Source organism: Cotesia typhae, unplaced genomic scaffold (genome assembly GCF_013202065.1).
Source record: "Cotesia typhae breed Kobodo isofemale line unplaced genomic scaffold, CoteBio_Ctyphae contig_10, whole genome shotgun sequence".
NCBI classification, from domain to species: Eukaryota; Metazoa; Arthropoda; class Insecta; order Hymenoptera; family Braconidae; genus Cotesia; species Cotesia typhae.
In genome coordinates this window covers 221,242-236,097 of record NW_027423710.1, presented here as the reverse complement: position 1 = coordinate 236,097, position 14,856 = coordinate 221,242, and the positions used below count along the sequence as shown (strand labels likewise).

Sequence of the window (14,856 nt, the reverse complement as noted above, 5' to 3'; positions counted from 1 at the left end):
TGGGTTATGGTTAACATGATATGAGTTTTGTTGAGAAGCAGGTGCTGCGATAACTGCGGGGTTGATGCTTGTGGGTGAATTCGGTCAGTTGTGATTATATCTAACGATGGTAAGCGTAGTTAATGGCATTATTTTGGGTCAGGTTTTTAATTTTGGGTCTAGTTAATTGCATCTGGCAACTGGTGGGTCATCAGATTGAGGTTCAGGTCTGAGGGTCTAAAATCTAGGGTTGATGTGTGACATTTAAGTGGTTTAGGTACTAATTCTAAGTTAATGACTACGTTTCTTTGGCAGGGATGTAGAGCCTTTGGTTAGAGGCTTCGCCACCATCTCAGGTCTTTGGGCAATGGATTAATCGCTTGGCGTGTGTCATCGAAGTGTTGAAGAACTATTTGTTCTTCGTGAGTTTACTTGTGTCGTTAGTTAACAAAGCGACACTTGCCGTAATTTGTAAGCTCTTACCTGCTCTAAATGACAGCAGAGTCATTAAGATCAAAAACTAAATTTAAAACCATAACCACATGCAGTATTCAATTGGTTGACTTACCCTTTGGTGCAGGAATACAGTTGCTAAACGGATCTCCGGTGAATCCTTCGGAACAAGCGCAGACTGCATGGTGGTTGACTACTGAGCAGGTTGCGGAAATACCACAGAGTCCAGCACAAGGATCACGGCACTTTTGTTGAATACACGCGAGGTTTGAAGGACATTCTGGGTTTATGGTACACTCAGGTCGACAGTTTGGTGGCTGACCGATGTAATTTTGAGCACAGGAACAGGCTGGACTGTTTCCACGGACGTTGCATTCAGAGTTGGGACCACAAGGAGATGGTTGACATGGATCTACTGGTTCCGGAGGCGTATCCACTGTAAAAAATTAATTTTGATTCGATTTTGATCAATAGACCTTGAAATAAAGTTTTTAGCTGGAGGCTAGTTGATACATTACCTGGTAATAAGTAACATCTAGTGAAAGGATCACCAGTATTGCCTTCCAAACAGCTACAAATTGGATTATGATTGACAACTTGGCATTTAGCGTTTTGTCCACAAGTTCCTGGGCAAGGGTCCTGACACTTGTTGTTCAAGCAAGCGCGAGTTAGCGGACACTCTGCGCTGGTGACACACTCAGGTCTGCAACCTGGAGGGCTTCCGACGAATCCTGGTGAGCAAGAGCACACAGCATGGTCTTCAACGACGCGGCAGATGCTGTTAGGTCCGCAAGGTGATGGAGAGCACGGTTCCTTCGGGGCAGTGTCTTCCTTGACTGGTCTGCAGGCGTAAAACGGATTGCCTGTGGTTCCTTGTGAGCAGCTGCACATCGGAATGTGATTGACAACATTGCAAAGGGCATCAGTACCACAGGTTCCAGGGCACGGATCAACACAACGTTGGTTCATGCAAGACTTAGTGCGAGGACAGTCTGAATTCATGGTACATTCCGGACGACAGAAGACGTAAGGATCGCCTTGGTATTCAGGCAGACAATTACAGACTCCTGAGTTGCAGAGAGCGTTCGCTCCACAAGGTGAAGGGTTGCAAGGATCTTCTGGTTGTTTCGGCTCCATGATTTGGGAACAGAGTGTGAAGGCATCTCCAGTGAATCCTTTATGGCAAAGACATGTAGGAATGTGGTTCTGTACTCGACATTCTGCGTCCTGTCCGCAAGATCCGATGCAAGGGTCCCTGCACTTTTCGGAGATACATGCTTGAGTTGAAGGACAGTCAGTGTTAACAACACACTCAGGCCTGCAGTTGGGAGGCGAACCGATGTAGTTGCTGAGACAGGAACAGGCAGCTTGATCGCCGACTCTTCGACATTCAGCATTGAGCCCGCAAGGGTTTGGTACACAAGGATCGCTAGGTCTTGTTGGTGGTACTTCGACGGCTTGGTAGCATCGAGAGAATGGATCTCCGGTTGTACCTGCAGGACAGCTGCAGAGAGGGTTGTGGTTGATCACACGGCAATCTGCACCAATGCCACAAGTTCCTGGACATGGGTCATTGCACTTGTATTTGTAGCAAGCGCGATTCTGAGCACATTCCGTGTTGACCACACATTCTGGGCGGCAGTTCGGTGGAGCTCCGATGTAGTTGGCTTGGCAGGTACACACAGCCTGGTCGTTGATCGTCCGACAGAGACTGTTGGGCCCGCAAGGAGAGGGATTGCAAGGGTCTAGACTTATTCCTGGAGTTGTTGACTCTACTTGGAATGTACAAGCAGTGAAAGGATCGCCGATGAATCCTGAAAGACATGTGCAGGTTGGTATGTGATTGATGACAGAGCACTGGGCTTGAGTGCCACAGACTCCTGGGCATGGATCCACACACTTGTTTCTCTCGCAAGCTTTGTTTGTTGGACAATCCGAGCTGAGGATACACTCTGGTTGACAGCCTTCGTAGGGATTGCCGTGGTAGTCGTCGATACAAACACAAGCACCTGCATTGTCTCGTTGCTGGCAGATGGCGTTGGGGCCGCAAGGTGATGGCTCGCAAGGGTTGATCGTTTCTGGTTGCTCAATCATGCACTGCACGAATGGATTTCCAGTGTAGCCGCTGGTACAGCTGCAAGTGACTGCGTGGTTGATGACGCGACATTCAGCGAAGTCTCCGCAAGATCCTGGGCATGGGTCAACACACCGCGAGTTGATGCAAGCTTGGTTTGATGGGCAATCCGGATTTATGACACACTCTGGTCTGCAGGATGGTGGAGATCCGACGTAATTAGGCAGACATGAGCAAGCAGGAATTCCATCGTTGTTCTGACACTGTGCGTTGGGTCCACAAGGTGATGGCGAGCAAGGGTCTTGAGGATCTTTAGGCTCTGCTGGCATGGTAATTTCGTAGCAGCTTCTGAAAGGATCACCAGTTTGTCCAGGCGGGCAGCTGCAAATCGGCGAATGGTTGATCACTTCGCATCTTGCGTTGAGACCACAAGATCCAAGACATGGGTCAGTACATTTGTTGCTGATGCAAGCGCGTGTTGGAGGACACTCTGAGCTTGTCAAACACTCCAGACGACACGCTGGTGGTGTTCCCAAGTATCCTGAGAGGCAAGAACAGACTGCATGGTTCTCCACGTTGCGACATTGGCTGTTAGGTCCACATGGGGATGGTGAGCAAGGATCTCTCTTGTTTTCAGGACTGTTTGGCTGGATTCTGCAGTTGATAAACGGATCTCCAATAAATCCTGAACGACAAGAACACACTGGTATGTGATTTACAACGTCACATTCAGCATTCTGGCCACATCTTCCTGGACAAGGATCTACACACTTGTTGCGAAGACATGATTTGTCTCTAGGACACTCTGAGTTTAGCACACATTCAGGTCGACACTCTTCATACGGATTTCCAAAGTACTCTGGCAAGCAAGTACATTCTCCGACTCTGCAGATAGCATTAGGACCACAAGGCGATGGAGTACAAGGATCTGCTTGAATAGGTGCTTGAGTAGTTGGTGGAATCAGCGAGCACTCAGTAAACGGATCGCCAGTGAATCCTTCCATGCATGTGCAAACTGGGATGTGGTTCAGAACGTGACACTGGGCGTTGAATCCACAGGAACCTGAGCAAGGATCTTGACAGCGTTGATTAACGCAAGCCAGGTGGCTCTTGCACTCAGAGCTGATAATACACTCTGGTCGACACTCTGGAGGCACTCCGATGTAGTTTGGAAGACACGAGCAAGCTGGATTACCAAAGACCATCTGACACTGCGAATTAGGACCACATGGAGATGGATTGCAAGATGGTGGTCTTGGTGTCGAGGTGACTGGTACTTCAACTTGTGGTATACAGAGAGTGAATGGATCTCCAGTGAAGCCAGTAGGACACGTGCAGATCGGATTGTGATTTTTGGTTGTACATTGCGCGCGAACGCCACAAGTGTTTGGACAAGGATCAGCACACTTTCTGTTGATGCAAGCAAGATGAACTGGACACTCTGCGTTGACAATGCACTCAGGTCGACAGGATGGAGGAGCTCCTATGTAGTCTGGAAGACATGTACAGACTGCTTGGCTGTTGACAGTCCTGCATTTGCTGTTAGGACCACATGGTGTTGGAGAACAAGGATCTTGTGGTGGCATAATCTCTTTAGTTTCTTCATTGCAGGCATAGAACGGATCTCCAGTATATCCAGGTGGACATTGACATCTAGGAACGTGATTCTCTACCTGGCAAATCGACAAAGTTCCACAAGTTCCAGGACATGGGTTGGTACATTTGAACCCAACACACGCTAGATGTGGGACGCAGTCATCATTGACTTCACACTCACGATGACAACCTTTGAGATTGTCATAAGGATCACCGATGAAGTCAGCAGGACAAGCGCAAGCTCCTGCTCCGTTTCTTTCTCTGCATTGCGCGTTGGGTCCACAAGGGTTTGGAAGACATGGGTTCGTTGGTCTAGGTTCAAGAATCGATGGGATGGCAGGCGTACATTGAGTACTTGGATCTCCAGTGTATCCCTCAGGACAAGAGCAAACTGGGGAGTGATTCAATACCGAACATCTTGCCATGTCTCCGCAAGCTCCAGGACAGGGGTTCTTGCACCGCTGGTTGATGCATCCCATAGTCGTAGGACATTCCGAATTGTCTCTGCACTCGGGTCTGCAGTTTGGTGGTCGACCTAAGAAGTTAGGTGCACAAGAGCAAGCTGGCTGTGAGCCTACAACCTTGCACTGTGAATTAGGTCCACAAGGATTAGGCACGCAAGGATCTTCGTCTTCTCTTCCAGGTCCTGGTGTTAATTCAACCTTGCTGCAAGCAACGAACGGATCTCCGGTGTATCCACCAGCGCAGGTGCAAATTGGGCTGTGATTGACAACCAGACACTTGGTGTTCTCTCCACACGCTGATTGGCACGGGTTGATACACCTGTTGTTGACGCAAGCTTTGCTCCTTGGACATTCTGTGCTGATACTACACTGAGGCCTGCAAGTTGGTGGAGTTCCAATGAACCCACTCTTGCAGGAACAAACTGCGTGGCCGTTCAATGTTCTGCAGTTGCTGTTGGGTCCACAGGGTGCTGCTTCGCATGGGTCAGTTATTGGGGACTTGGTGACGATTTCCAACACTGAACAACCTGTCGTTGGATCTCCAGTGTAACCAGCTAGACAAGTACACGATGGCGCGTGGTTTACGACCCGACAAGAAGCATTGGGACCGCAAGTTCCACCGCAGGGATTGATACATTTATTGTGTAAACAAGCCTTTGTTCTTCCACAGTCGTTGTTAGTAACACATTCAGGTCTGCAGCCAGTGTAGGGATCTCCGAAGTATTCTGGAATACAGGTACAAGATCCCGCTCCGTTTCTTTCATTGCAAACAGCGTTAGCTCCACAAGGTGATGGATCACAAGGGGTTCTTGGCTTTTCTGTAGTGTAAGGTTCTTGCAGCTGAGGTGTACATTCAATAAATGGATTTCCGGTGAATTCTGGGTTGCAATTGCAAACCGGATTGTGTTTGACGACATCGCAGAAAGTGTTGACACCACAAGAACCCGGACAAGGATCCGAGCACCGTTCATTCTGACACGCCAGATTACCAGGACACTCTTCGTTTATCACACACTCGGGTCTGCAATTAGGAGCTCTGCCAACGTAGTTGGGAAGACAAGAGCAAGCTGGGAACCCATCTATAACCCGACACTGAGAGTTCGGCCCACAAGGTGAAGGTACGCACGGATTTCCGCCAGGTTCTGGTCCAGGAATCTTCGGTTCTTCCTTCAAGCATCCTGAGAATGGATCACCAGTATAACCATTCATGCAAATGCAAACCGGGTTATGGTTGATCACTTGGCAACGTGCATTGAGACCACAAGTTCCAACGCAAGGATCTTCGCAGCGCTGATTGATGCAAGCCTTATTCTGGGCGCAGTCTGTGCTGATAACACACTCGGGTCTGCAAGTCGGTGGGCTTCCGATGGTTCCTGGTTGACATGAGCACACAGCATGGAAGTCAATGACTCGACAGTTGCTGTAAGGTCCACAAGGTGATGGCTCGCAGGCGTTCTCAGGAACGGTTGGAACTGGTGGTGGAACGTAGCAAGATGTCAACGGGTTTCCGGTGTATCCTGAGAGACAGCTACACGACGGCTGGTGATTGAACACTTGGCACTGAGCATTAAGCCCACAAGCTCCAACACACGGGTCCTTGCACTTGTTCTTCGTGCAAGCTTTGGAGTGAGGACAATCTGAGTTCTGAACACACTCAGGTCTGCAGCCGTCGTAGGGATCTCCAGTGTAGTCCGGCAAGCAAGTACAGGATCCAGCTCCGTTCTTTTCATTGCAAACTGCATTGGAACCGCAAGGTGATGGATTACAAGGCTCGCTAGGTGGAGCGACTGGTGTCATTTCTCGCTGGTTGCAAGCGGAGAACGGATCACCTTCGAATCCTTCTTGACATTGACAGATTGGTCGGTGGTTCCTGACGATACAGTTGGCGTTGATGCCACAAGATCCGACGCAAGGGTTTACACAGCTGTTTTGCAAACAAGCGAGGTAGTTGGGACAGTCTTGGTTGATCAGACACTCGGGTCTGCAGTAAGGTGGCGCTCCAAACATTCCAGTTAGACACGAACAGACTGGGCGGTTATTCTGGACCCGGCATTGGGCATTTGGACCACACGGAGAAGGCACGCATGGGTTCGTCGGTTCAACTACCTTTGGAACCTCAGTGCACTGGACAAACGGATCTCCAGTGTGTCTTTCCGGGCAACTGCAGATAGGGTTGTGATTGCTGACTTGGCAAAGCGCGTTGTAACCACAGACGCCTTGGCAAGGATCGCTGCACTTCTGATCAATGCAAGCCAGATGCGGAGCACACTCCGAGCTGACGAGACATTCCGGTCTGCAGGAAGGTGGAGTTCCACGATATCCTGGACTGCAAGAGCAGACCGCGCGGTCGTTGGCCACTCTGCAGATACTGTAAGGTCCGCAGGGTGATGGTGTGCATGGATTCTGTGGTGGTACGTTCATTTTTTCAATCTTACAGGTCTGGAACGGGTCTCCGGAGTATCCTGAGAGACACGAGCACGTGGGGATGTGATTAGACACCTCACATTGGGCGTTGAAGCCACAGATTCCTGGACAAGGGTCTCTGCAGTGTTGATTCAAGCAAGCTAGATGGTTAGCACAGTCTGAATTGATCATACATTCAGGCTTACAACCTCCAACGTAAGGATTTCCGACGTAGGGAGGTATGCAAGTGCATCTAGCGACGCCGTTTACCACGTTACAGATTGCATTGTTGCCACAAGGCGACGGATTGCAAGGATCATCAGGTGGTGTTGGTTGAATGGGCACCATAGTAGTACACCCGACAAACGCGTCGCCTTCATATCCAGGTTTGCAAGAGCAGTAAGGCGTGTGGTTGATGATAGCACACTCAGAGTTAGGTCCGCAGCTATGAGGGCAAGGGTGAATGCATTTGTTTGCCACGCAAGCTTGGTCTATCGGACATTCCTGGCTGATGAGACACTCCGGTCTGCAGTTTGGTGGACTTCCTATGAACGTACTCTGACAGGAGCACACTGGACGGCCCATCTTTATCTGGCAGACTGAGTTAGGACCACAAGGCGATGGATGGCATGAAGATGTTGGTTCTAGTTCTTCTTTGTTCATTGGAACGCAAGCTACGAAAGGATCTCCTTCATAAGTAGCAGGACAACTGCACACCGGGTTATGATTTATCACCAAACACAAAGCACCGTGTCCGCAGATTCCGTTGCACGGGTTCACACACTTGTTGTTAATGCAAGCCTGGATCTGGAGACAATCTGAGCTGACGATACACTCGGGATTACACAAAGGCGGGCTTCCACGGAAGTCTGGTAAGCATGAGCAAGTGGCGTAACCTCGTGGAGAAATTAGACACCTGCTGTTTGGTCCACAGGGTGAAGGATCGCAAGGATTTGACTGAGGCACCACTACTGGACCTACTTCTTTGTGAGGGTAGCAGTGGACGAACGGATCTCCTGAGAGATTAGCGTCGCAGAAACAGACAGGGTAGTGATTGATGACGTCACAAGAGGCTCCAGTTCCGCAAGCGCTGTGACAAGGATCAACACACTTGTGGTTAGAGCAAGCCTTAGTCAATACACAGTCTGAATTTTGGACACACTCAACATGACAAGCGATGAATGGATTGCCAGAGTAGCCTTCCAAGCACTCACAAGTAGTAGCTCCTTGGTTTTCACGGCAAATTGCATTGGCTCCACACTGAGTAATACTGCAAGGATCGCGATGCTCAACGTCTTCAGGAATGCAACCTTGATACGGATTTCCGTAGAGTCCAGTAGGACAACGGCAGACAGGTTGATGCCAAATTACTTCGCAATTGGCGTTTACACCACAAGTTCCCAAGCAAGGGTCAGCGCACTTCCAGCCTATACAAGCGTGGTCAAACGGACAGTCGCTGTTACAAAGACACTCGGGACGACACCATGAATTGTCTTGAAGATCACAGCCGCCACACATGGCGACTTGGTCAGTGAAGGTCTCGCAGTAGTCAAAAGGTCCGCAGGGTGATGGCGAACAAGGATGAGTGATGTTGGGATACTTATCCATAACGATGCTAGATTTTGGTGTGCAGCGGATGAACGGATTTCCAAAGTAGTCTGGTCGACATAGACAAGTCGCAGTGTGATGAGACACGCGACACTCGGCGTTGGTGCCACAAATATTTCCAAGACTGCAAGGATTCACACACTGCATGTTCAAACAGGCTTTGTCGTGAGGACAGTCTGAGTTTATCATACACTCCGGATGACAACCAGACTGCGGATCACCCAAGAATCCTGGAAGACACGAACAGACTGCCCGGTTCTTCAAAACTTGGCACAAAGTATTCTGACCGCAAGGATTTGGATAGCAAGAATTCTTGACCGGCTCGGGTACCATCGGCGGAGAGCATCTGAGGATTGGATTGCCTTGAAGTCCTTCTCTGCAGTAACAGACCGGGTGGTGTGATTCCACACGACAGTTAGCGTTGACTCCGCAAGCTCCATTACAAGGATTCTGACACTTATGACCAACGCAAGCATGAGTTTGAAGACAGTCATCATCTTTGGTGCACTCGAAGCTATCGCATCCAGCTGGACTCGTAGGATCTCCTGATGTTCCTGAAGAACACTCGCAAATTGCCTTGTTGGAGTTAGTAACCCGGCAGACGGCGTTCCTTCCGCAAGGATTGGGCTGACAAGCGCTGCTAGGCGGCAGATGACAACCCGCATAAGGATCACCGATGAATCCATGCTTGCAGTAGCACTGCTCGCGGTTTTCTGACACGTAGCAGTCGGAATTAACTCCACAGGGTCCAGGTTGACACAAAGGAACTTCAACGTTGACAGTGCAAGCTTTGTAAGGATTTCCGACGGTATTTTCCGGGCAGTAGCACGGTGGAGAACGGTTTGCATCGCAGACTGCGCCGTATCCGCAAGGATTTGGCTCGCATGGGTGAGTCTGCTCAACACATCCTCGAACTGTGTTCGGACTTTCAATGAACCCTGGAAAACATGTACACTTGGCGATTCCGTTGTTCAGAATGTTGCACCTAGTGTTAGGCCCACACGGGGATGGCTCGCAAGGATTCTCTGGGACGAAGCAAGCAGTCGCTGGAGGACTTCCCTCGTATCCTGGAAGACAGAAGCACGTGATCTGGCCCTGGATGACTCGGCAGCCCGAGTTAGGACCGCAGGGGTTGCCCTGGCACTTGTCACCTTCAGGAACACAATGTTCGAAAGGATTTCCTGTCATTCCTTTCGGGCAGAAGCAGATCGGGTCTCCGTTGTCTACTTCGCACATTGCTTCCAATCCACACGGGTTCGGAACACACGGATTCGGCCCAGAACCCTCGCAGGCAACCTGCGGGTTTCCTTCGTAGCCTGGTAAGCATCTGCATTTTGCTGTATGATCTTCCGTGAAGCATTCCGCGTTGCTTCCGCAGCTGTCCTCGAAGCAAGGATTTATACAGCGGCGGTTCAACCGGTCGCACAGTTTGTTCGGCGGGCAATCTTCGTTGTACTGACAGACATCTCCGATGCTTGATACTGAAATATTTAAGTAATTATTTGAAAGATTTTTTATTAAAATTACTGATAAAAAAAAAAAAAAAAAACTATCTTTATTTAAGAAAAGTATTCTTGATCCAAGAAAATTATTTTGAAGAGAACATTGTTTTATTTTAAGAATTTCTCTTCAATAAAGAATAATTTTTTGTCAGTAATAATATTTTTTATAATTGACTCTTACCAGGACTGCAAAGACTGAATGCATTTCCGTGGTAGCCTTCTTCGCAGCTACAATCAGTACCGTGATTCGTGTTGATACAGACAGCGTGAGCAGCACAGGGGTTTTTGATGTGACAAGGGTCCTGGCAGATATGTCCGATGCAGATCTCCCACAGCGGGCAGTCGTTGTCGCTTTTGCAACCGGCTAAAGAAAGAGAGAAAGGTGCCCATAAAGACCCAGTGCAAACTCGAAGATGAAGGACCAAGTGATTTATTTATAATTCAATGGCTAGGACTATTGTTTTAGGTCTTCGAGTTGAGCAGTGTGCGAGTGTCATGTGTTTTAATTTATACGTGACTGATGAATGTCAATTTAAATGTATATATCAATTTAGGACTAATCAAGTATTATTTTGCTGTGCCTATTGCCATCAAAAATATTGAAACTTTCTGATTGCATGTTGCAATTTTTATTTTTAAAATAAAAATTTAAATATCAAATAAAAAAATCTACTGATCTTGAAAAACTAGTCTTAATTGACAAAAAAAGGTGTATAAAACATTTGTAGCATTCCAGGTGCGATAAATCGAACCTCTGATTGCTTGTATTTACACTGGATATATACAAGTGTGATAAAAAAAAAGTATATACCTTTAATGCAGGTGTTGGTTGAAGTATCACACTGATGGCCTAGTGGACAGTATGGACATCCGGAAGATTTATCATTGGCTGAAAATAAAAGTAATGGTTAATAAAAATTTTCTAGATGGATAAAAGATAAAGTCTAAAAGAAACAACATCATAAAGAAATCTAAGAGTTAGATAAATGGGCTGATGATAGGTTACCTTTAACGCAAACCGGTCGATGATCTTGGACGTGACATTCTTCAACGTAATCACAAGGATTTCCGAGAGTACAAGGATTCAAGCATTGCTGATTAATGCAAGCCAGTTGTGAAGGACAGTCGCCGTGGTCGGAGCACTTGACATCTATCAAAATAAATATTCATGAGTAAAAGTCTGCTTGCTAATTAAAGATATGTTTAAATTTTATTAATAAATAAATATTTTGTTGAAGGGATTGATTATTTGATAATAATAATTTTTTTTTTTTTTTTTTTTTTTTTTAACTACGTGGTTCTAACAGATTAATCAAGCCCAAACGCTGGAGAAAATAAAGGACAGTGATAAAGGAGAAGTAAAGATTGTTGAGTGATAAAAGACAAGGGCTCGTATTTTAATGAATAAATATTTAAATAATAAAAGAGGAAGATTGATATATATGTTGGTTGAGCTTTATGCTACATGGTAAATGCAATCCTGTAATTCCTGGTAATCACTGGTGATTTATCTTGATGACTGTCTCAAGACGCTGTGGATAAATATTAACAATAGAAGATAAAAATAGTTAAGTTAATAAAAATAACAAATAAAGAAGCGTGTTCTAAGTACTTGTGCTATTAATCAAGACTATCAGCACAATCCTACATGTCTAACTACCATGCATTAATAATAAAAGCTGTAGAGGTAAATATTGTCAGAGGTGTTGCTGTTTCTTCGTGGATTATTAATAATAAATATAAATATAAATATGAGTATTTATTATTTTATTTTTTTGCAGAGACAGATGCAACGGAAGGAGAAATAATAAACGTTGGTCCAGCAGGGCCGCGATCGGCAGAGGACAGGCTATCGGTAAGTCACAGGGCACATCCAGATCAATATTTTACCAGAACCTGAAATAATTCGACTAGGCTCGCAGAGCTCCAATTACCACAATAAGAGTACAGATGTAAGGACAGTTGTTTATGGTGATACTTCTTTTTTTGGAATCATTGTCTTCATTTGAAATTATTCAAGCAGGAGTTGGAATTTTGTTGGCTTTATAATTTTTTTTTTTCGCTGTTGTTGAAATGAAAAATTTTCAAATTAGAAATTTAATTTTTATCAATTATTTTTTGATCAGTGTTTTTTTTTTCATTTGAGCGTAAAAATGGCGGATTGTTATTGTAGCCAGCCAACCATTTAAAAATTTTTTTTTTTTTTTTTTTTTTTTTTTTTTTTTTTTTTTTTTTAACAAATAAATTATCATAAAGAAAATTTTACTTAATTTTCTTAATTATTTTTAATTTATTTGTTTACAAAAAAAAAAATCAAACAATTTTTTAATTCTCAATTTTAATATCGAGAATTTAGGTTATAAGATAATTAAAAAATGACCTCTAGAATTTTTTACAATAATAAGATTTTTTTTTTTTTTAATTCATTTAAAGTAAAATAATTTTAATTTTCTAATTTTTAGATAAAAAAAAAAAAAAAAACCAGATTTACTTAAACTAAATCTTAAATATCCAATTTCCCAATCATGCTCAAATAATTTCAACCACTAACAATCCACATGAAGATCAGAATGACTTAAAGAAGTAAAAGACACCATCTAAGATAAAACCTTAAAAGATACGATAGTTGAAACAGAAGAATAAGTTGACATAGAGAAGGAAAAACACAATCCCGGATGTCATAGGACATGGAAATGGTGAGCAAGAGTAATGACAACATGATCATTTAATGAACAATTATTATAAACATAATAATGATGATGGTTATTGATAAAAAAAATATATAATAATTGAAGTGGTGAGGTTTTCTGTTCTGCAGATCATACGTTCTGGTGTTTACCTTTCATGCATCCGTATTTAGTATCAGGTACGAAACCAAGGGGACAGAACTTGCAGACGGGCTTGTGATCCTCGACGTAACAGGGGGCGTCAGCAGGGCAAGTAGAGTTGCGGCATGGATCCACACATCTATAGTTCCGGCAGGCCAAGTCCGGTGAGCAGCCACTGTCTCGTAGGCAAATGGACAGGGAAGGATTGCAGTTCTGGGTGCAAATGCAAATGGGACGATGATCAAGCACGTCGCAGAGCTTGTCTGCTGGACAGGGAGCCAATTGCTTCAATCGTGAGGTGCATGGGTTCTGGCATTTTCCGTGAATGCAAGCCGCATTTGACGGACAGTCAACGTCTCGGGCACAGGAAGCCGTGTCGGGAGCGCAGGTCAGTTCTCCGACGTCATTAACGACGAACCCGTGCTTGCAGACGCACATAGGCTGGTGATCCCGGACCTGGCAGCGCTTGTTCGGTTCGCAGCCGTGGTTGCTGGTTCCGGTGATGATCGCAGAAGTGTTGCTGATGCTCGTCGACGTGATACTGCTAGTGCAGGGGTCCCGGCATTCTCCAGTCACGCCGTTGCACGCCAAAGTCTCAGGACAGTCTGCGTCTTTCTTGCAGCCTATTCGCGGCGGGCTTGGACGCGGGTATTGCGACTCGCATTTTGGATCTGGCTTGCACGACGTCTGGGGCATTCCCACGTAACACTGCGGGCAGGTACATCGCGGCTTGTGCAGAACCACCCGGCACAACGCGTTCTTCCCGCAAGCGCCTCTTAGCAGGCATGGATCCAGACAGTGGAGGTTTATACAGGACTTCTCGTTTGGACACTCCGAGTCACTGGTACACTCTCGTTCTAATCATGGATTTCACGATTTATTTTTATTTTTATTTTGTTTTGCAAGTCATAATTCATTGTTTTTGTTTCAGGGTTGAGGATTGTTGCATTTGGGTGCCGGGTATTCAAGGGAAGGAGAGGAAAAAAAAAGAAAAAATAAAGCAATTTATATAGAATAAATGATGGTGATGGTGGAGAGAAAATTTCTCACAAATAACACAAAACCACATGCTTTCGCGTATTTATAGATCTCACTTATTGTCTTTTTGGTGAGGCTGCTTTTGGGAATAAGACAAAATATTTCTGACAAAATTTATTTTTTAATTTATTTCAAAAAAAATTTTTTTATTGGAAGTTAAAATATTTTTTTAAGTGAAACTTCTTTATTTAGCAATGTAAAAAAATTTTTTTTTTTTTATTTTGTTGATAATATTTTGTCATAAACCCAAACACCGCAATCAACCATCTTAATTGTCACTTTTGTTCAAAACAATATAATTTAACGCGACGATAAAAAAAAAAAAAAAAAAAAAAAAAAAAAACATTTTGAGCCGTATCCTCAGTAGAAATAGCCGATAGCGTATATTTACACACAAGCCCCCGGAAAGACTTTGAAAGTAGAAAAATAATTGGAAAAAATCACGGCACTGCGATTATTCTTTAAGCATGGGTATACAAGAATGTTCTTATTATCCATCTCCTTATTTTACCATTAATTTATATAAATATTTACAACACAATTAAGTACATAATTTTTTTTACATTAAATAAAATAAAATTATTATAAAGGACCTAAGAACATTCTTCGTATGCTGTTATATGTGAGACACGCACAGGTGTATATAAAATTATGTACAATCCTAACAAATATATACAAAAAAAAAATCTGGGCACAAATAAATAAATTGTACAGGCACCAGCTGCCTGGGTCACATCTGTCTCTCAGTGTTAACGATTACACTGTTAAGTAACTAGTTAAAAACGGTATTAATATTTTAAACTTTTTTAAATAAACACACGGTTATAAATTTTAATTAAAAAAAAAAAATCTACGCGTTAAAACTATAATTATGTCACAAAGTGCCGGATTAAATGATTTAAAACTAAATT

The 14,856-nt window shown here is 44.6% G+C and overlaps 1 protein-coding gene across 1 annotated transcript in view; it reads right to left on the bottom strand.

Annotated features, from left to right (window-relative positions):
* Positions 1 to 14,856, bottom strand: part of Dpy (fibrillin-like protein dumpy) — a 77,215-nt gene that overhangs the window by 23,572 nt on the left and 38,787 nt on the right. The window contains 6 exon segments of the mRNA XM_074254773.1: positions 548 to 868; positions 951 to 10,058; positions 10,261 to 10,443; positions 10,891 to 10,968; positions 11,086 to 11,229; positions 12,919 to 13,764. Coding sequence (XP_074110874.1) covers positions 548 to 868; positions 951 to 10,058; positions 10,261 to 10,443; positions 10,891 to 10,968; positions 11,086 to 11,229; positions 12,919 to 13,764 — 10,680 coding nt within the window.